The sequence below is a fragment of the Erythrolamprus reginae genome, chromosome Z (assembly GCF_031021105.1).
Source record: "Erythrolamprus reginae isolate rEryReg1 chromosome Z, rEryReg1.hap1, whole genome shotgun sequence".
Taxonomy (NCBI): Eukaryota; Metazoa; Chordata; class Lepidosauria; order Squamata; family Dipsadidae; genus Erythrolamprus; species Erythrolamprus reginae.
In genome coordinates, this window is record NC_091963.1 from 103,100,855 (window position 1) to 103,121,294 (window position 20,440).

Genomic DNA, 20,440 nt, shown 5'->3' on the forward strand with positions numbered 1-20,440 from the left:
ATGCGGCTGCATTTTGCACAATTTGTAGTATCCGAACACTCATCAAAGGCAGCCCCATGTAGAGAGCATTGCAGCAATCGAACCTCGAGGTGACAAGGGCATGAGTGACTATGAGAAGTGACTCCCTATCTAGATAGGGCTGCAGCTGGCGCACAAGGCATACCTGTGGGAATGCCCCCTCGCCACAACCGAGATGGTCTTCTAAACTCAGCTGTGGATCGAGGAGGATGCCCAAGTTGCGGACCCTCTCTGAGGGGGGTAAAGACTCCTTCCCCTAGGGTAATGGATGTACAGTTGGAATTGTCCCTGAGAAGCAAAACCCACAGCCACCCCATCTTGTCGGGATTGAGTCTGAGCCTATTAACGCCTATCCAGACCATGACAGCTTCCAGATACCGGCATATTACTGCCACTGCTTAATTGAGTGGACACGGGGTGGAGATGTATAGCTGAGTGTCATCAGAATACTAATGGTAACTCACCCCATGCCCTCGGATGATCCTACCCAGCAGTTTCATGTAGATAATAAACAGCAGGGGCGAAAGGACCGACCCCTGAGAAACCCGACAAGGGAGGGACCTAGGAGTCGACCTCTGGCCACCTGTTAACACCAACTGCGATCGACCAGGTTTTGTTGGTTGAGGGCCTCCTAGAGGCCTGGATGGTCTATATGACTTTGTTAAACAATTGAGGTGATTCAGAGCTTTCCATTCAAATGTCAAACAGTCAGCTGCAGTCATTGTGGTTCTGGGTGAACCAGGGCTCCTTGAATGAAGGAGATTCTGTCTCGAGAGATCCTCCATGACCTGGATATCGACAGGTTGACCAGGTTTGTGTACCACAGACATCTAGCTCAGTGGAGGGCTATGAATAATATCTCCGCCATCTCCTCTATCACCTTCTTGATTACTCTCAGAATTAGTGGAAGTAGAGGAAAGACATGTAGCAGACCCAGGGGCTACAAGTTGTGAAGAGAATTGGCTCTTTACACCACTGGTATTGGGAACCTGGAGTAGAACCTTGGCAATTAAGTATTTGCTGGAGAAGCAAAGAGATACAGAATTCTGTTTCCAAATCTTCTAAATAATTCCCTGAATAGTTCTGGTTGTAGGCACCACATCAAATGGTTGACCATCGTTCTGCTGAGCCAGTCAGCCTGCACATTTGCTGTCCCTGAGATGTGTTGCGCTCTGACGGAGAGGTGTCTCTCCGCCTAGATCCTTAATTGTCTTGTCTCCTGCATGAGTGCTCTGGAATGGGTCCCCCCCCTTGATGGTTAATATGGGCCTTGACAGTTACACTGTCCATCAGAATGAGTATGTGGTGTCCCACATATAATCTCCTGGAACCTACTGAGGACTAGATGAGTTGCTCTGAATTACAATCAGTTGATGTTCCTGAAGTCCACCTGGTACCATTGTCTTTGTGCTAACTGTGACTGGCAATGGGCACCTAGCAAATAGGCTGGCATCTGTGGTAATTGTCAGGCAGTTGGGTTCCTTGAAGAAACATCCCCCGGTTATGATCTGCGACCTCCATCATTGAAGGGATTGAAGTACCCTTGTTGGGGCCTGAACCTTGACCTTTGCGTTGCTCCTGCCTGATCTTTGGTAGGGGCAGGAAGAAGCATTGCAATGTTCTCACGTGAAGGTGTGCCCAAGACACAATTGATATAAAGGACACCATTTTGCCCAGGAACTGAGATAGAACATCCATGATTACTGTTCTGATTGCCAGAACTTGGCCCACTAATGCTTTTATGCTGACTTAGCGCTCTTGCAACAGGTAGATTTCACATGCCCTCATATCTATGACAGTTCCCAGGTGCAGCAGTCGATTGTTATGAGTCAGATGACTCTTGTCGAAGTTCACGGAAAACCAGTGATCCTGTTATTCATAAGTCCTCCATTGCCCTGGGAAGAAAAGGGGACTGTATCAATATGTCATCCAAATAACATTGGGCACACACTAGGATCGTTCTGAGATGAGCTGTTATTGCCACCAGTACTTTGGTGAGAATCCTGGGTGCTGAGGATAGCCCAAATGGTAGGGATTTGTATTGATGTCAACTGGCATAAGGAAATCGTAGGAATTTCTGATGAGATGGAAAGATAGGTATGTGAAGGTATGCCTCTGTGAGGTCTATTGATGTTAAGAAATCATTCTCTCAGGTACTCCCCGTTATTGACTGGATGGACTGCATTTTGAATCTTTTGTAAACTATGTGTTTGCTTAATCTTTTCAGGTGCAGGATTGCTCTACACACACACACACACAGTCTACAAACAGGATGGAGTAGAACCTCTTTTGTCCCATAGGATCAGTTGAATAACTTAGATGTCCAGTATATGTTGAACTGCTGCCACTATGAGACTTCTTTTTGCCTTGTTCCTTGAAACTAGAAAACTTATGAAGAAGCTCAGGGGTATGGAGAGGAATTTGAAGATAAGATCTAGTTTCACTGTGTTCAGGACCCATGTTCCTGTACTGGTTGTCTCCCATCAGACGCTGAATAGGCCCAACCAAACGCTATGGGTAGGTTGGACTTGTCTTCACAGTGTGGCAGTAGAGACGGTTGGTTGTGCCGAGAAATGGATGCTTTTCCTGAAAGCTTCCTTTCCTGTCCCTATATCAGTAGCCAGTTGTCGACCCTGCCCATGGATGTATTCTCTCTGGGGTTGATGGGAACCAAACCCCATGTCTGTGGACCAAAAAGACGGTCTGCGGAAATAAGGTGGAGCACAATAGTCAACTCGCCTGTGTGTGTGTGTTGGTATAAGGTAGGCTCTCTCTTGTCCTTAGTGTTCACCCAAAATGAACTCTATTGCCTCCTCTGTTGTTCACTTTGAAGGGAGAAGTAGCTAGTTTCTATTTGTTTCAAATCCACCTGCCAGTGGCGCAGCCAAACTAGTCAACGAATCACAACCAAAACTGTAATGGAGGCAAATTTAGCGCCATTCAAAGTAGTATCTGCTATAAATTCCGTTGCCGCTATGAACTTATTGAAGTCCTGATGCGATTGGATATTTCCAGGAGCCACCCTCTCCTGCATCTGGCGAAGCCAGACCAAAGAGGCTCTGCTTAAGAATGGGGCAGCTACAGTCACTACCTAGGCAGCTGCATGATACACCTTGCAACGGGTCAGCTCCGTCTTCTTCTCCTCTCCCTTTAAACCATCCTCAGCAGTTAGCCATGATGTTAGAGGATGTAGAGGCTGCTACCGGGCCATCTATTGTTAGTGGTTGCAGTGCTTTGGAGAAATATGGGGCCACATTGTAAAATCCCTTATCATTCCCGCTTGGAGTCCATCATCCAATGACTACATCTTGGAATAACTTTGTGAGGGAATTTCCTCACTCTCTGTGATTGGTTTCGCAAATAGCTCAGTAGTTGACTTAGTTGCAGCTGGGTCAGCTCCCATGTGTGTTGCCACCTTGGCTTTAAATAACAAGGACTTAAAAGAGGGCTGGCCAAAAGAGTCCTGCAAAAACCAGGGCATCTTGAGCCATCCCCTCATCTTCCGAGAGTTCTACTTCCATCTGGTCCTCATCCCAAGGCTGATGTTTCATTTTGCATGGATGAAAAGGTTGAGCATGACCTTTGAAATGTCTGCAATTCCCTTTGCTGTTTTGTTGCCATGAAATGATCCTGATTGATGATTTTTTTTCTAGAGTCACAGAAGCAGTCTGACCCACCTATTCAGCTATGACCTGTGTTAAGGCCTCTAATATTAGAGCTTTCATCTGATCCATAATCCCTTTGTTTGTGGCTCCCACTGATTTTCAAATGCCTGAAAATTTTCCTATGTATCAGCCAGAATCTCATTGTCATCTATAACAAAGAGCTGGCTGGAGAAATTGCTCTCTAGCATCATCTGGTGTTTGAGCACAAATAATCTGATTTAACTCCATTGGCTGACTAGGTGAAGCGCGGGAATTTCCAAACATTTCCTCCCCATTTATTTTGCCCCCCTTCCTTCGCTCCGCCTCCTTCTTAGCCATGGCAATAGCCTTTTGTCACCTGCGGACATCCTTTTCCTCAGCTTTTAACGCTTTGGGAGGAAATCGCTCTGGCTACTATTTTGGTCACTGCTCCTCTAATGACCGATTTCAACCTTTGGGAAACTTGCGAGCAATTTGGGGTCTGGTCAGGGAGCTGACCTGATCCACTCCTTGCCTTGATGCTGCTGAACACTCATAGTCAGCCACCTTTGCCCTGTGTCTCTCTCCTGGCACTCTTGTTCTAAACAAACCCTGATACTGCAGCTTTACTTCTCTTTCAATTTGTCTGCCGCATGGAATATGGCCAGTCTGAACTGGGCAGTGACTCTAGCAACCCCCCTCCCACATCCCAGTTGTCTGAGCATTTCTCCTTGGGGCCTTGACTCTGCCTTTTCCAAAGCCCTGAAAATTTTAGCCTTAATATTGTCTCTGAGATCGGTCGTCGCAATCAGCCCAAGCGTCTTATGGTGACTGGGCCTGAATCGGTGGACAAATAATCATGGCTAGCTGAATTCAGCCCTTATCGCTTCTGCGGCTATAGGCGAGGCTGCCAAAAGCTGTAGCGTGGCATGCCATGCATTTGTGTCAGCTGTTTTTAAATTTATTTATTTATTTATTTATTTGATTTGTATGCCGCCCCTCTCCAGAGACTCGGGGCGGCTAACAGCGACAATAAAACAGTGTACAATAGTAATTTGGTATTGATGATTAAAAATCAATTAATATAAAAACCATACATACATACATACCATGCATAGAATTGTACAGGCCTAGGGGGAAAGAGGATCTCAATTCCCCCATGCCTGGTGGCAGAGGTGGGTTTTAAGTAATCAGTAATGGCTACAACAGCTATTTCGGAAGCCCGCTGGTCAGCTGTGGAGCTAATTTATTCAGGTGGCTCCTCAGAGGATTGGGAGAGCCTGTCTAGCCATTAGCAAGTTGCGAAGGCTATTTGTAAAGTTGGGGCTTACTGATCTGAAGAATCCAAGGAACTCAAGTCTTCGGAGAGGGGTGGCATAAAAATCCAATAAATAAATAAATAAATAAATAAATAAATAAATAAACTCTGCTCTTCTTTACCAGTACTGCTTCTGTAGGTGTAGCCTGCTTGAAGCCTGAGTCAAAACTGAGAACATTCAGGCAGAGGAGGCGGGACAAAAGACCTGGCTGACTCAGACTCCAAGCAGAGGAAGCAGAGTAAACCCATTCCTTGGATTCTCATCTCAGCACACCAGATAAGAAAACATTGTCCATTGTTTACTAACTTTATATTTCCTGAATTTAATGATTTAATGTACAGTGATCCCTCGATTTGCGCGTTCTCGATTAGCGCGAAACGCTGCAACGCGGTTTTTCAAAAAATATTAATTAAAAAAATAAAATATTAAAAAATAAAAAATAAGTCCACGCTAGTTCTCTCTCTCTTTCTCTCCATGTTGCCGGCGTGGTATATGAGAGAGAAAGAGAGAGGCAGAGGTCAGGCGCATTACCGGGAGGTGGAGGCGGCGTGGGGACGCTGGGTGCCGGGGACTCCGAGGAGGGGGTGGACGTCTGTTCCCTGAATGGAGACCGCCGGCCGCTCAATCGGGCCGGCAGGGAACAGAATGGAGCCTTCCGCGGCGGGGCTGGTAAGGGGGGGAGCCGAGGGGGGAGCCGAGCCCAGCCCCATGGCATTCGCTTTCCTCCCGCCCGCAGCCGACTGATCGTGGGCTCCTTCGCAACCTCGGAGAGCTTCCTGGTTTTCGTGAGCTTTCATGCCCTGGAAGCTCTCCGAGGTTGCGAAGGAGCCCACGATCAGTCTCGGCTGCGGGTGGGAGGAAGGCGAATCCCCCGTGGGCTCCGTTACATCTTCCGCTGCCAGCCAGGCCATGCTGGCGGCAGCGGAACAATCGCTGGCTGTCAACTTTTCTTTTTAAAACTGGGCAGGAGCTGACTTGCCTCCCCAGTGCTAAAAAGAAAAGTTGACAGCCAGCGCTGCGACTGACGGAATGCTGAGCCTCCCGTTTTCTCTCCTCCCCCCCTCGCCCCTTCGCCTCCCTGTGTTCCTAGGAGAAGTGCTGGGGATTGAGGCAAGACAGACCTTCTGCTCCTCACCAGCACTTCTCCTAGGAACAAAGGGGGGCGAAGGGGCGAGGGGGCGGAGAGAGAACGGGAAGCTCAGCATTCCGTCAGCCGCAGCGCTGGCTGTCAACTTTTCTTTTTAAAACTGGGCAGGAGCTGACTTGCCTCCCCAGTGCTAAAAAGAAAAGTTGACAGCCAGCGCTGCGACTGACGGAATGCTGAGCCTCCCGTTCTCCCCCACCTCGCCCCTTCCGGTTTCGGCGTTCGGCAACGGAGTCCGGCGCTGAGGCCATGCGGGGCCGCTCATCCAGGGGGGCGTGGACTGGCAAGCGGCAAGTGATCTGGCGGGAAGACCAAGGGAAGGTTCCTTCAGCCGCCCAACACCTGATCCGCTCCGCAGCGCGGCAGCAGCGAGGAGCCGAAGATGGGGTTTCCCCTTTGCCTTTACCCCATCTTCGGCTCCTCGCTGCTTCCGCGCTGCGGAGCAGATCAGCTGTTGGGCGGCTGAAGGAATCTTCCCTTGGTCTTCCCCGCCGCCCACACGCAAACTCCACCATCTGCGCATGTGCGGCCATGAAAAAAATGGCGCACATGCGCAGATGGTGGTTTTTACTTCCGCATCCGGTATAACGCGGAAATCGGTTAGCGCGGGAGGTCTTGGAACGTAACCCCCGCGCTAACCGAGAGATCACTGTATTCCAAAACACGCGCATGAGGACTGAAATTCATGTCAATTAAAAATTTTCAACCTAACACTTATGACACTGTGTTTAAATTATATCAAGGTGACTTATACTGTCACATCATGTGACTATGTTATTCCTTTATAACAATGAGGATTTCTAGATCTCTATCTATGCATGTATAGTTTTTCCTACAAGCCACAGCTTGTGGCATCAGAGGTTTCTTTCTGATCAACACTGCATAACTATCTCACTATCTAAGCTGCCATATTTTGTAGCTCTAACTGGTGAATTCTGGAGCTACAGCAAATTTTTAAAAAGGAAACAAAGAATCCTACAGGTCTGATGCAGCTCATTCCTAATGGAAATGTTTTAAGATTTTTTAAGATTTTATTTTTGCCACCACTCTTAAAATCACAGAAGAAGCTGGTCTAGATATATTTCAGTATATAAATAAATGCACACCTAAGGGCAGATTAGTTTTCAAAGTCCCTGTAACTTTCCATTAGCCACTCCTCCAATTAAGTTGTGACAAGACAAACATAAAAGCAAGAGTACAGGTTTTTTAAAATCAATCTGCAGTTCTAGTACAGCTCATTCACATCCAAATGTATTACGGTACTTACTGTGACTGATCCAGAGCTTTGATATTTACTAACCTGACTGAAGGGTTATAATAATGCTTCTTATCAGACATCTTTGAAGCCATTACACTATGATAAGTGCCAGATGGCCCTCTATTTACAGATTCATTACTGGGGTGTGAACCCTAAACCCAATTTAAAATTTAACTTCATCTCATTAATGCAAGAGCCTGTATTTTTTTGTGTCGGTTTTAGTCTTCCTCTAGAATTTTACTTTTTTTACCAAAGCAATATTTGAATATTTGAATCTTTTGCTAATTATTTATCAAATACGACATAGATCATGAGGACATCATTGAACATGTTTTCACACATTAAAACCATTCATGTGTTATTTAACATGCCAAACAATGGTCTCAATATTTTATCACCTCAAATGTTATATATAATGGTACCTCTACTTAAGAATTTTCTAGATAAGAACCGGGCATTCAAGATTTTTTTGCCTCATCTTAAGAACCATTTTCTACTTAAGAACCCAAGCCCAGAAAAATTTCCAAGGAAATTTGAGAGGAGCATGAAGGCCCGGTCAGTTTCCTCCCTGACACAGTGTATGATAGGCAGCCTCGAGCCAGGTGTATGGGAGGCACGTGCTCCTCCTCGCCGCCTCAGAGTCCCTTTTTTTTTTAAGCCTTAAAATTTTGGTTTTTTTTTATTCCCCGCACCTCACCTTCTTTCTTCAGCAGCGACTGTCCTCTTCTTCTTCCTCCTCCTCCCAACCAAATTCCAAGCTTTTATTTCTTTCCTAATGGGTTTGCACGCATTATTTGCTTATACAGTGATCCCTCGGGTTTCGCGAGGGTTCCGTTCCAAGACCCCTCGCGAAACTCGATTTTTCGCGATATAGCGGTGCGGAAGTAAAAACACCATCTGCGCATGCGCGCCCTTTTTTTCATGGCCGCACATGCGCAGATGGTGGAGTTTGCATGTGGGCGGCGGGGAAGACCCAGGGAAGGTTCCTTCAGCCGCCCAACAGCTGATCTGCTCCGCAGCGCGGCAGCAGCGAGGAGCCGAAGATGGGGTTTCCCCGTTGCCCAGGCAACGGGGAAACCCTATCTTCGGCTCCTCGCTGCTGCCGTGCTGCGGAGCAGATCAGCTGTTGGGCGGCCGAAGGAACCTTCCCTGGGTCTTCCCGCCGCCCAGGCAAAGGGGAAACCCCAAGATCGCTTGCCGCTTGCCCGTTCGCCCGCCCGCCCGCCCGCTCGCTTGCCCGTTCACCCGCCCGCCCGGCCGCTCCGCTTGCCCGCTCACCCGCCTGCCCGGCTGCTCGCTTGCCGCTCGAGAGCAAGAGGGGGAGAGATAGAGAAAGAGAGAGAAGGAAAGAAAGAGATGAGAGAGGGAGGAAGAGAGTGTGAGAGAGGAAGAAGCAAGATAGAGAAACAGAGAGAGAAAGAAAGATGAGAAAGGAAGGGAGTGACGTCATCGGGGGGAATCGCGATATAGCGTTTCGCAAAGATCAAGATCGCGAAACTCGGGGGATCACTGTACATTGATTCCCATGAGAACAATTGCTACTACTTACAAACATTTCTACTTAAGAACCTGGTCACAGAACGAATTAAGTTCTTAAGTAGAGGTACCACTGTATATCAAATGTTATATATCAGGAGTCAGAACCTGGTAACTCCTTGCCCACCCCACTTAACCAATGCAAATTATTATCTTCAAATTTTCTTCTCATGCTGACACTACTGCAATCTAGAAATCAAAAACATTTGTATAGCATCATATGTCGATCTACCTTAAGATACTCACAAAAGCTTAGATTTAAAGAGAAATATGAACAATTTCAATGTAACAATTTCTGAATGGTCTGAAATCTTTTATTTTTAGGTAGTTCTTTTCTATTATTCATAGTTCCATTATAGAATAGAAGTATGGGTTGGATTCTTTTTCTTAAAAAAAAAAAAAGATGCTAGGCCATTCTTATCCACATTAGGTTAAGGCAAGTTGTCCTTTTCAACAAATATTACTTAATTTATGTACGATACTGTCAATCACCAATAAATAGCAGAAAAATCTATATTAACATTTAACATATTTTAAAAGCAAACCAACTTTGCTCTTCTAAAACTAATTTCTATTACTGCAGCTTGTTTGCTCCTGATTTTAATTGTATTTAAACAATACTGGTGTGAGACAAATCTAGTCTGATTTTTTTAAAAAAACTGTAAAAGAAACTAATACTTGATGTTACTCACAGGGGTACATGGTACTGTTCTGTGTCTGCTTTGGACAGCTCCTCTTCTTCAATATCAGATTCTCCACCTGAGCTACTGTCTGTGGCATCAGAATCAAATGCTTGTTCACAAGAGCGCAGGTTAGCCATTCCACTGCCAGTAAACTTTTCTAACTCTTCTGAGATAGAGTCATTTTTTAGGAAGTTGCTCAGTCCTTCCGAGGTACTTGTCTCATTTGCAGCTTTTCTTAGAGATGCTTCTGCTTTGCGGGTCAACATTAGCTGATTCCGGTGTCTGAAAGAGTCCAAAGCAGGCAACTTGCTTAGTGTTTTCTGTAAAAATCCACCAAGCTGTTGCTGAATGTGCCGCTCTACCTGCTTGGCCTGTACCACTTGCAGCCGCTTTTGCAGTCTACGAGCACGATTCTCAATGTCTACCTGCCTCCGCATCAGCACCCTTGTCCTCACATCTGAATCTAGAGTGCTAAAGGAACTGTTTGACTGGGAGGTCTTCGGTTCCTCTGGCTTACTGCTTCCCAGCTCAGAACAACCAGGCATTCCAGATAACAAAAGCAACTGCTTCTCTTCACCCCCTTCGAGTCCACACTGCTGCTCTGGGGAACTGTAGTCATGTTTATTTTCCATGTCATTATTGCTAAGTGGGGCATCACGCTCTGCATCTGGGCCTTTATGTGGTAGAGTGCAATTGCTCAAACTAGACTTCAGGTCCTCCAAATCTGAACCCCCAGGTCTATTTGAATCATCTTCCTGGAGGGTCACAGAACAAGGTGCACTCTTCCCTCCATTAAGTGAAACAGAACTTTCATGGTCAGAGCTATTAGTTTTAGCTAATTTTTTAGCCAAACCATTGACAGGTGTTTGTGGCAAAGGTGTCTGATTACTTGTACTCATGGTTTTTAGATTTTCCAAGGAAATCTCCAATACTGGTGGCCTTCCCAGCAGATCACTAGTTTTCAAGAAAGGATGAGTCAACAGAGAATGAGATTTAAGGACTGTCTGCTTGTTGAAGACCCCTTGCAGTTTCAAGGACTCCTTTGGAGGAACAGATGTTACATCTGAACAGAGGTAAGATGCTACCAACGGCTGCAGCTTTCCCAGCTCTTCTTTTGTAGAATTATTTCGGAAATCTAGACTGGAATCCTCAGTTTTTCTTTTGGTGACGTTACTGGTAACAAGGATGCTGTTGGTGTTGCCACTTTTCTCGGCACTGCCAGGGGACAGGGAGGAGGATGGGGGAGCCAGTTTGAACCGGATGTGATGAGCTTCAGTTGCTGCGTCAGTGAGAGCAGGCGCCATAGTAGCCATTCAGCAAAGAAAGTTGGGACGTCCAGCCTCTCCCGTTGCAGAGGCCAGCTCTGCTGTGTTTTTCTGCCTCGCCAAAGGGCAGCCTAATAGGGAGGAAAAAGCAGATATAATTTATAAATGAAGAATGGGCAAAAGAGAAATAACAAGTTATCTGTATATACATTTTTATCAGATACAGAAGTCTATCATCATATACATTCATCAGACACAATGGATAATTTCCTATCCAAATTAGTCAGTACAATATCCAATGAGAAGTTATAAAGAAGAACATGAAACTTTTCTGAAATGCCAAAATGGTGAAATAACCAAAGGATTTGAAGCAAGCACTAAGGTAAACTCACAAAACAAGGGATAAGCATCAAATGTCGGACAAGTATAGCAAGGAAGCCTTATTCAACATTCCTATCCTTCAAGTAGCTTTTCACTTAGCTAGGAAATGTGTAAGATTGAGAAAAAGCTGTGTTTTGCCAAACAATTGAAAAATGTACAATATGAAAAACAGATTCTGAATAAAATAGGAAAAAAAACCTGCATGAGAGCCACTATGATATATAATCTTCAACTTACAACCACAATTGAGCCCAAAATTTTGGTTGTTAAGTGAGACATTTGTTAAGTGAGTTTTGGCTCATTTTACGACTTTTCTTGCCACAGTTGTAAAGTGAATTACCCCAATTGTTAAGTTAGCAACATGAGTTATTCAGTGAATTTAGCTTCTCCATTGACCTTGCTTTTCAGAAGGTAGGAAAAGAGATCACATGGCCCCATGACACAGCAACCGTCATACATATGAGTCAGTTGGCAAGTATCCACATTATGATTATATAACACGGGGATGCTGCAATGGTCTGAAGTGTGAAAAATGAACGTAAGTCACATTTTTCAGTGCCATTGTAACTTCGAATGAACTGTTGTAAGTCAAGGACTACCTGTAATGGTTAAGATGCTGGACAAAGAACAGAGAAACAGGATTCAAGCCTAAGCTTAACTATGAAAACTCATGACTTTAAGAAATCACTATCTTTAAGCCCTCTTAATCACATGACATGATTTGCTGTGAGCAACAAATAGCAATAGTGTGTATATAATCTTCAACTACTCCCTAATGATTGGAAAAATATCCAGTTAAATATATTTTTAATTAAATATTGTTCAGTTTAGACATTCCCTAATCATGGTATCTTCAAGTGTGGTTCAAATTCCAGAATTTGCAATAAAGGTTATGCTGGAAGAAGCCAGGAAAGCTAGTATCATATACACTATTTTATGTTCCATAGACAAAATGCAAAAAGCCAGCACTGCTCTTACCAAGAGTGGCAGAAAGCCAAACTAAATACAAAACCAGTTCAGAAAGGTATTTACCATCAGTGAATCAAAACTGAACTCACTTAAATTCCCTCAACCGTCATGATCATGAATCAAGTCCCTAGCATTAAGACGAATCATTTATTTAGAAAAATGGACTTCTTTTGTATTTAGGAAGATAGCCTTCCCTTTTCCACTACTAAAGGTCAAGAATCTTAATTCTTAGGATTGACAAAAAGGAATTTCCACCTGTACTTAACTTGACCCTAAATACAAACCATTGCTTTCCCCAAATAAAGTTTAAAAACTTTTATTTTCTAATTAGATGAGTGAATTAACATATTTTAAAGATATTAAAGAATTATGACTTAAATATTATTTTTCTCAACTTAAATCAGAACTGAGCAAGCAGTTGACACTGCCTTCATTACAATCTCAGAATGCTAAGAAAGATGCAAAATGCCAGAGGTGAATAAAGATATACTGGTCTAAATCTCAATTGTTTAATCCCAGGCAATAGCAAAATAGTACCCTTCCCAGTATGTTGAACAACTTTCATTAGCACCAGTCAGTACAGGCAATGGCACAATTTGAGAAAACTGTGATTAAACTATGTGCAAAGAACCCAACTGCCTACCCATTCTTTATCATTTTATCTAATTGTCCCATTAATTAATAAATCTGTAAACTGTAAATCTTTTCTGGTGAAAAGTTCAACACTCTTCTGCCATCTCAGTTTCTTTTTTAGTTCTATTGTTTAAATTGGAGACAAGCCTATATGCAGCATCCTAAAAATAGTTATATCATAGATTTATATAAGGGCCTTACATTTGCTGCTCTTCTTTAGCAGAGACAAAGTTAAGACAAAATAGCATTCTTTGTTCCCATTTCTTTTTCTACTGTTTCATGTAGAAACAGTAAGACCAATCCAACTACAGTTGTGAACAAAAGAGTCAAATATAATTCCTTAGGATCAAACAGAGCAGCCAACCAGCTCAACCACATTCAACATGAGCAAAACAGCTTTTGTTCTCATATGCCATTTTTGGCACATATCTGCTTATTGGATTGGGATAAATAATTAGTTACTTTATTCTGTTCTCTCAGGTGAATATTCATGCCCATTCATGAAAGCATGATAAATATATACTGAGGGGGATTCCTCAGCATCTCATTACAACGAAAGCCACTATCGTGGTATGTGTTATCTGTTCCCACTAGGACACTTCTATAAATATCACACTACATTTTAGATCAGGAGAAACCTTACATTCTTGAAATTTATTCTTATCTAATAATTTTCTTTAATCCTGATAAAAATGATACCCAAATCTCTGATGGACAGTCCAAAGCAAATAAAATATTTTAACAGAAATTGTAATTCAATTTTTCTTGTTTCCATATCAATAAAACCCATAAGCATTTGCTGCAATTATATTCTTAGTAACCTTGTACAGTAATCTAAACAAGCTCATTTAAAAATCACTATCTACTCACATACTTTTAAAACAAATTCAGAGCATCTACTGGAATTAAGTAACTTTATTGATTCCCTTTGGATGAATTATTGTTTAATATTCACTTCTCTAGAAAATGTATTGCTAGTTTTCAGCACAACATAGAACCATGTTCAGTTCCATCACCAACTACAATGCACCATTTCCCCCCTTTTTCACATAATCACTTCTTCCCACACAGGAAAGTTCAATCAATGAGATTATTCAACATCAGCCCTTCTTTCTTTCCTTCTTTCTTGACAAATTCCTTGATAAAATTAAACCCATAGACATAGCAGCCCAACTTACAAACAAGCAACTCTGAGTGATGTACAGCAGAACTAAAATTGACAAATTCATTTTTAAAAGTATTAAAATCAAGCTAAACCAAAGGGTAACAATCTCTCTGCTGGATCTGAGAGGACAGGCAGATAAAATCAGGAAGAACATCCCTCAAACAATCCAATCCGGCGCTACTGGTTACCAGGAGCCAAAAACTGACTCGAAAGTACTAGTCCTGCACATTTTTACACAGAAAAGCATGATTTCAACAAATATGGAAGACCAAACAAAATACAAACAAGTAATGGCTCTTTTATTGTCAATTGTTACCCCACAACAAAATATGGTGCACTGACTGGAGAGTATAAAAATTGCAGTCAACAAATTTAGAGGAACTGAGTTTGGAGAAGTATATGAAGAAATTATGTTTTCCACTTAGTGCATTTAGTTGTTAAAACCAGATAAATGTAACAAATTATTTTACTCCTTTCCCGTTTCAAGACTCCAAATCCTTCTTTTCTCTTTCCTACAACCATCATGAGGAACCACCGTTTTGTTTTCCTCATCCACCAATAAATGAACAATATGATACACATTGGTTTCAAATTCTCATTCAGTGGACAACTTCAATTTCCCACAATTTCCCTTACCTATCTGATGATACAATCAATTCAGAAATCAAAGAGGCCTCAAGCCATGGCTGTTAGCTCCTACTCTTAAGCGCTATTTAAGTTTCCATCTACCTTTACCTTGTTGAATAGAAACACATGAAAGATTGCAACTGCTAATAAACACTACAAAGTATTTAATGCAAATATATTAAAATTAAATACTAATATTGATCTATTTGTTTCATTCATCTCCTACACAGGAATCATGACACAGCATTAATAAGTAGTCATAAATAAGTCATTTCTTTCATTCTGAGGCTACAAAAATCTACAATCCTGAAGAAACTATTTGCATCATGCTACTTTCTGTATCAGGTATATGACTTTACTGTCATCAATGCATATTTCTCTTGTATACTTTCCCTAACACCTCCCACAACATAGAAAAAAGACCCAATGCATTTGAAAGCTTATTTTGTTTCCTTTTAGAAAAGAGGCTGCTTTTCAAAAACCAAGGGTTGTCCCTCTTACAAGCACACAGCTCTGGCTAAATGCTTCAGCATTAAATATTTCCAGGTATGCAACTGGAAAAAAAGGTTTCACAGAAAGAAAAAACAATTAAAAGCTTTAGCCAATTTATTGAGCAGTAAATTACAGTGGTACCTCAAGATACGAACCCCTCGTCTTACGAACAACTCGTGATACGAACCCGGGGTTCAGAAAAATTTTGCCTCTTCTTCCGAACTTTTTTCGAGTTACGAACCGGCGTTCGGAGACTGCTGGGAAGCCGCGCGGCTGTTTTAAAAGGTAACAGCCGGGCGGCGGGGCTTCCCAGAAGCCTCCCAAACGCCGGTTCGTAACTCGAACAAAGTTCGGAAGAAGAGGCAAAATTTTTCTGAACCCCGGGTTCGGTTCAGGAGGTTGCTGGGAAGCCCCCCAGGCCGGCTGCGACCTTTTAAAACACCCGCGCCGCTTCGCAGCTGTCTCCCGAAGCCGAACGCGGAAGTTCGGCTTTAGCGTTCGGCTTCAGGAGACAGCTGGGAAGCGGCGTGGGTGTTTTAAAAGGTCGCAGCCAGTCTGGGGGGCTTGCCAGCACCCCCCCGAACCCGGGTTCGGGGGGGTGCTGGGTAGCCCCCCAGGCCAGCTGCGACCTTTTAAAAGAGCCGCGCCGCTTCCCAGCTGTCTCCTGAAGCCGAACGGCAAAGCTGAACTTCCGCGTTCGGCTTCAGAAGACAGCTGCGAAGCGGCGCGGGTGTTTTAAAAGGTCGCAGCCGGCCTGAGGGGCTTGCCAGCACCCCCCCCCGAACCCGGGTTCGGGGGGGTGCTGGGAAGCCCCCCAGGCCGGCTGTCACCTTTTAAAACAGCCGCGCGGCTTCCCAGCAGTCGCCGAAAGCCGGTTTTTTGCGGGGGGTTTTTTGGTTGCACGGATTAATTGACTTTACATTGTTTCCTATGGGAAACAAATTTCGTCTTACAAACCTTTCGTCTTACAAACCTCCTCCTTGCACCAATTAAGTTCGTATCATGAAGTATTACTGTATTCGGTAAAGCAAAAAAGTCATTTCATTAATTACACAATTTATTTTCCTCTCTTCAAAATAGGCAGTTTACAAAAAGCAGCAAATACTACTGAAACCAAACAAACCCAACTACCAGTAATACAGTTAAATGAATTTCAAACAGAGAGGGAAAGAGAAAGAACGGTGTCCTAATACAGTGGTACCTCTAATTTAAGAACGCCTCTACTTAAGAACTTTTCTAGATAAGCCTTAAAGTTTTGGATTTTTTTGATTCCCCTCACTTTACCTTCTTCCTTCGGCAGCGACTGTCCTCCTCCTCTTCTTCCTCCTCCTCCTCCCACCCAAATTCTGAGCTTTTATTTTTTTCCTAATGGGTTTGCACACATTATTTGCTTTTACATTGATTCCTATGGGAAAAATTGCTTCTACTTAAGAACATTTCTACTTAAGAACCCTGTCACGGAACGAATTAAGCTCTTAAGTAGAGGTACCACTGTATACAGTTTTATCTGTAGTCTAAAAAAATCCTATTAAAGTCTTGCTTTATTGAACTACATATTTCTTTTTTATGCCTTTTTTAAAACTTGGATACACTCTGAAATGTAGAACAGCAAGACTAACCTATCTTAATAGAAAGAAAAGAATATTGTGGGTAGCAATAGCATTTAGACTTATATTCTGCTTCACAGTGCTTTACAGCTCTCTCTAAGCAGTTTACAGATTAAGCATATTGCCCACAACAATCTGGGTAATCAATTTACTGACCTTGGAAGGATGGAAGGCTGAGTCAACCTTGAACCTACTGAGATTCATTCTGCCAAATTGCCCGCAACTGGTGATCAGCAGAAGTAACTTGCATTACTGCACTCTAACCACTGTGCCACCCAGGCTCAGATATTTAAGATCTATTTAGCAACAGATGTGGTTCCCAATAAGAATAGCAGAGGTGGGTTCCCCCACCCTCCCAGTTTGCACCAATTCTATAGTACCAGTAGCACACCACTGGCGATGTCACGGAGCTGGTTCTGTCAGTGCCAGCCTGTAAATGGCATTGTTTTTTTAAAAATGGGGGATTTTTTAAAAAAAAATTGGATGATTTTTTTTTCCTTCTGTGCATGCGCAGAAGCAGTTTCCAGCCCTTGGCATGCTCTGCCATCTTGGCTTTTAAAAAAAAATTGGCTGTGCATGCGCATGCAAAGTGTGCTTACGAGGCACAGCCACGCTGCCTGAGAGGAAGCAAATTGGTGGTGAGGTAAGTTAGAACCCATCCCTTTAGAATAAGTAGGTCTTTTTCCACCTCTGGACACATTTGAAATTTTGATAGCATATTTTAAGCAGCCCCACAACATATTTGTCCAGACATGTTTTGCTGGTCACAGAAACCCTTTTGCCAGAAGACAGTGCATGTTGCTTACTTACCTTTCCAGTCCTTTGAGTGACAAAGATACATACAGTGATACCTCGTCTTACAAACCCCTTGTCATACAAACTTTTCGAGATACAAACCCAGGATTTAAGATTTTTTTGCCTCTTCTTCCAAACTATTTTCACCTCACAAACCCACGCTGCCGCCGCTGGGATGCCCCACCTCCGGACTTCTGTTACCAGTGAAGTGCCCGTTTTTGCGCTGCTGGGATTCCGCTGAGGCTCCCCTCCATGGGAAATATCACCTGTGGACTTCCGTGTTTTTGTGATGCTGCGAGGGGAGCCTCAGCGAATGTTTTTGCGATGCTGCGAGGGGAGCCTCAGCGAAATCGCAGCACCACAAAAACACAGAAGTCCGGAGGTGGAGTTTTGAGGACTTCTGGACTACCGTTGCCAGCAAAGCACCCGGTTTTGCGCTGCAGAGATTCCCCTGCTGGGATTCTCCTGCAGCATCACAAAAACACGGAAATCTAGAGGTGGGGTTTCCCATGGAGGGGAGCCTCAGGAGAATCCCAGCAGCGCAAAAATGGGGCTTCGGCTGGTAAAAGAGGTGAGTTTGGGGCTTGCACGCATTAATCGCTTTTCCATTGATTCCTATGGGAAACATTGTTTCGTCTTACAAACTTTTCACCTTACAAACCTGGTCCCAGAACCAATAAAGTTCGTAAGATGATGTATCACTGTACTTCCAATTAAATCCCTAGAGACGATCTTGGAAAATAAGGATGAAGTTCTAATTTCATTTTTTAAATGATATATTTTAAGGAAATAAATTAGATAGCAAAGAAACACAGCAATATTTAGAAAAAATATAGTATAACTCTCAGGAATTATTGCTTCCAGAATTTACTACATCATTGCAATATATTGTTCTGAACAGACAGCTGCTGGTGCACCACAGTCTTACTTTTAAACAGTCTATGCCAAAGGTTATTTAGGAACAAAAGTAAGGTTTAGGAGCAGTTCAAATTACATATCTGTTTCAGAGTGGGGCACAACTTGGTCATAAAAATTAATATTTTCTTTCCTAAAGGGAGGTTCTTCTGTCTTCTCCACCCATCCTTTGATTTATTAATTGATTATTATTGAATTTTTTTATGCTTTCAAAGATTTACCAGCCAAAAAATAAGGGAGCTTTATCAATATATTGGTAAAATCCAACCCCCCAAAATGAATGATCTGTCTCTGGATTTTGAAACAGAATTTTTTAAAAATGACAAAGGAATCGTGCAGAATATTGCAGTGTATGTTCAAAAAAATAAGAAAAATGAATTTCTGAAAATAGCCATTCAGTGCTAGTGAAATGCTTCCAAACTTCATTCAGAAACAAATCTTGCTAACACTGAAAACCAAGAAATCCTGAGAATTCAGATCTCACTTTAGATTTCATATAATTTTTTCTTTTTAAAATGTTATATATGAACACATACACACATATACCAAGCATTAATACCAAGGTATTTTGTTTACAAAATTAAACTTAATGCAGTAATACAAATAATCAGGGTTTTTTTAATTAGGTATGCTACCTCAAAAATATAAAAAAAATATACAACATCTGATAATATACATTTTAACAGCAACAAGAATAGTTTTTGCTCAAAGGTGGAAGGATGTAGAGGTTCCAAAAGAAGAAGAAATAATTAGGAAAATTATTGAGTGTGCAGAGCTGAATATGATAACAAGGTGGTTAAAGGGCCAAGAAGAGACTGAATATTATAAAACCTGGGATAGGGTCTATAAATTTTCTTAAATTTATAATATTTTAATTAATTGGATTATGTATTGGATTGTCTTTTCACTTGTTGTGAGCCGCCCCGAGTTTTCGGAGAGGGGCGGCATACAAATCCAAATAATAAATAAATAAATAAAATAAAATAATTGGTTGAACAGAAGAAATACCTAAAAATTTAAGACTATATCATGTACTACTATAAAATTGTAAATAATAGGAATACTTGTAAATAATAGAAAAATATAAGCATATTTTCTAGATCTGATTAACGAAAGGGTTTTCTTCAGAAACTTCTACAAAGAGCGGAGCGATTAAAGCTTCTTTTTTGTTGTATGTTCTGTTGTTTTTCTATGTATGTACGTTAATGTTTTGTCTTGTTTTTGAAAAATATGATAAAAAAACAAATAATCAGGTTCACAAACTGCAGAGTTGTAAGCAATTAATTCAGGAATGGAATCATGCTTAATTCGCCAACTGTAATAATAATCTTCCTGATTTAACTACTTTGAGAAGTAGTCAGTTAATGGCAAATTTAAGACAGTTGTACCAGCTTATCCCAGGGTATCAAACTCATATCCGCCTTATGACCAGTTTAGCAAAGGGGGGGGGAGGGAAATCCCGATAGCCTGATGTGAGCTTGACATCCATGCCCATCCCATGTAAAATAATTAATATACTGAGAATCACAAGTAAAAAATAGGGCAATTATGAAAATAAATACTGGTCACCACAATTTTATAATTTATTACTTTTATTATCCCTTGCTTGTTTAAAAAAATTAATAGTGGAATTTAATTTTTTTTCTGATTTATTGCCAAATTTTCACTTATCCTTTGTGTGTGTGTGTGTGTGTGTGTGTGTGTGTGTGGCATATCCTATATTAAGGAGCCAAAAAACTATTAATACATGTAATTTATGTATGAAATATCCTTTGTTTGTTGTAACAAAATTTAATAAATTCTTGCAGGTAAACTGCTGGACTAATTGTAATGTCGTTCCAGTAGCAAAAGACTAAGTTGTACAACAGAAACTAAAAGCCTGATCCAGAACTAGTCATTCATACATAAACTGTCTTGTTATTCAGATCCATTGTTCTTGGAATGCAGAATTTTAGTATTTCAGACACAAAAGAGTACTTTGTATTAGCTTCAGCAGCTGATAAGTATGAA

The 20,440-nt window shown here is 42.1% G+C and overlaps 1 protein-coding gene across 4 annotated transcripts in view; it reads right to left on the reverse strand.

The window, feature by feature from the left end:
- Positions 1–20,440, reverse strand: part of KANSL1 (KAT8 regulatory NSL complex subunit 1) — a 195,926-nt gene that overhangs the window by 150,153 nt on the left and 25,333 nt on the right. For all 4 annotated transcript variants that reach the window (XM_070729030.1, XM_070729033.1, XM_070729029.1 and 1 more), the window contains one exon: positions 9,591–10,977. In XM_070729030.1, the coding sequence (XP_070585131.1) occupies positions 9,591–10,894 (1,304 nt within the window). In that variant the 5' untranslated portion in view covers positions 10,895–10,977. The remainder of the gene's footprint in view (positions 1–9,590; positions 10,978–20,440) is intronic.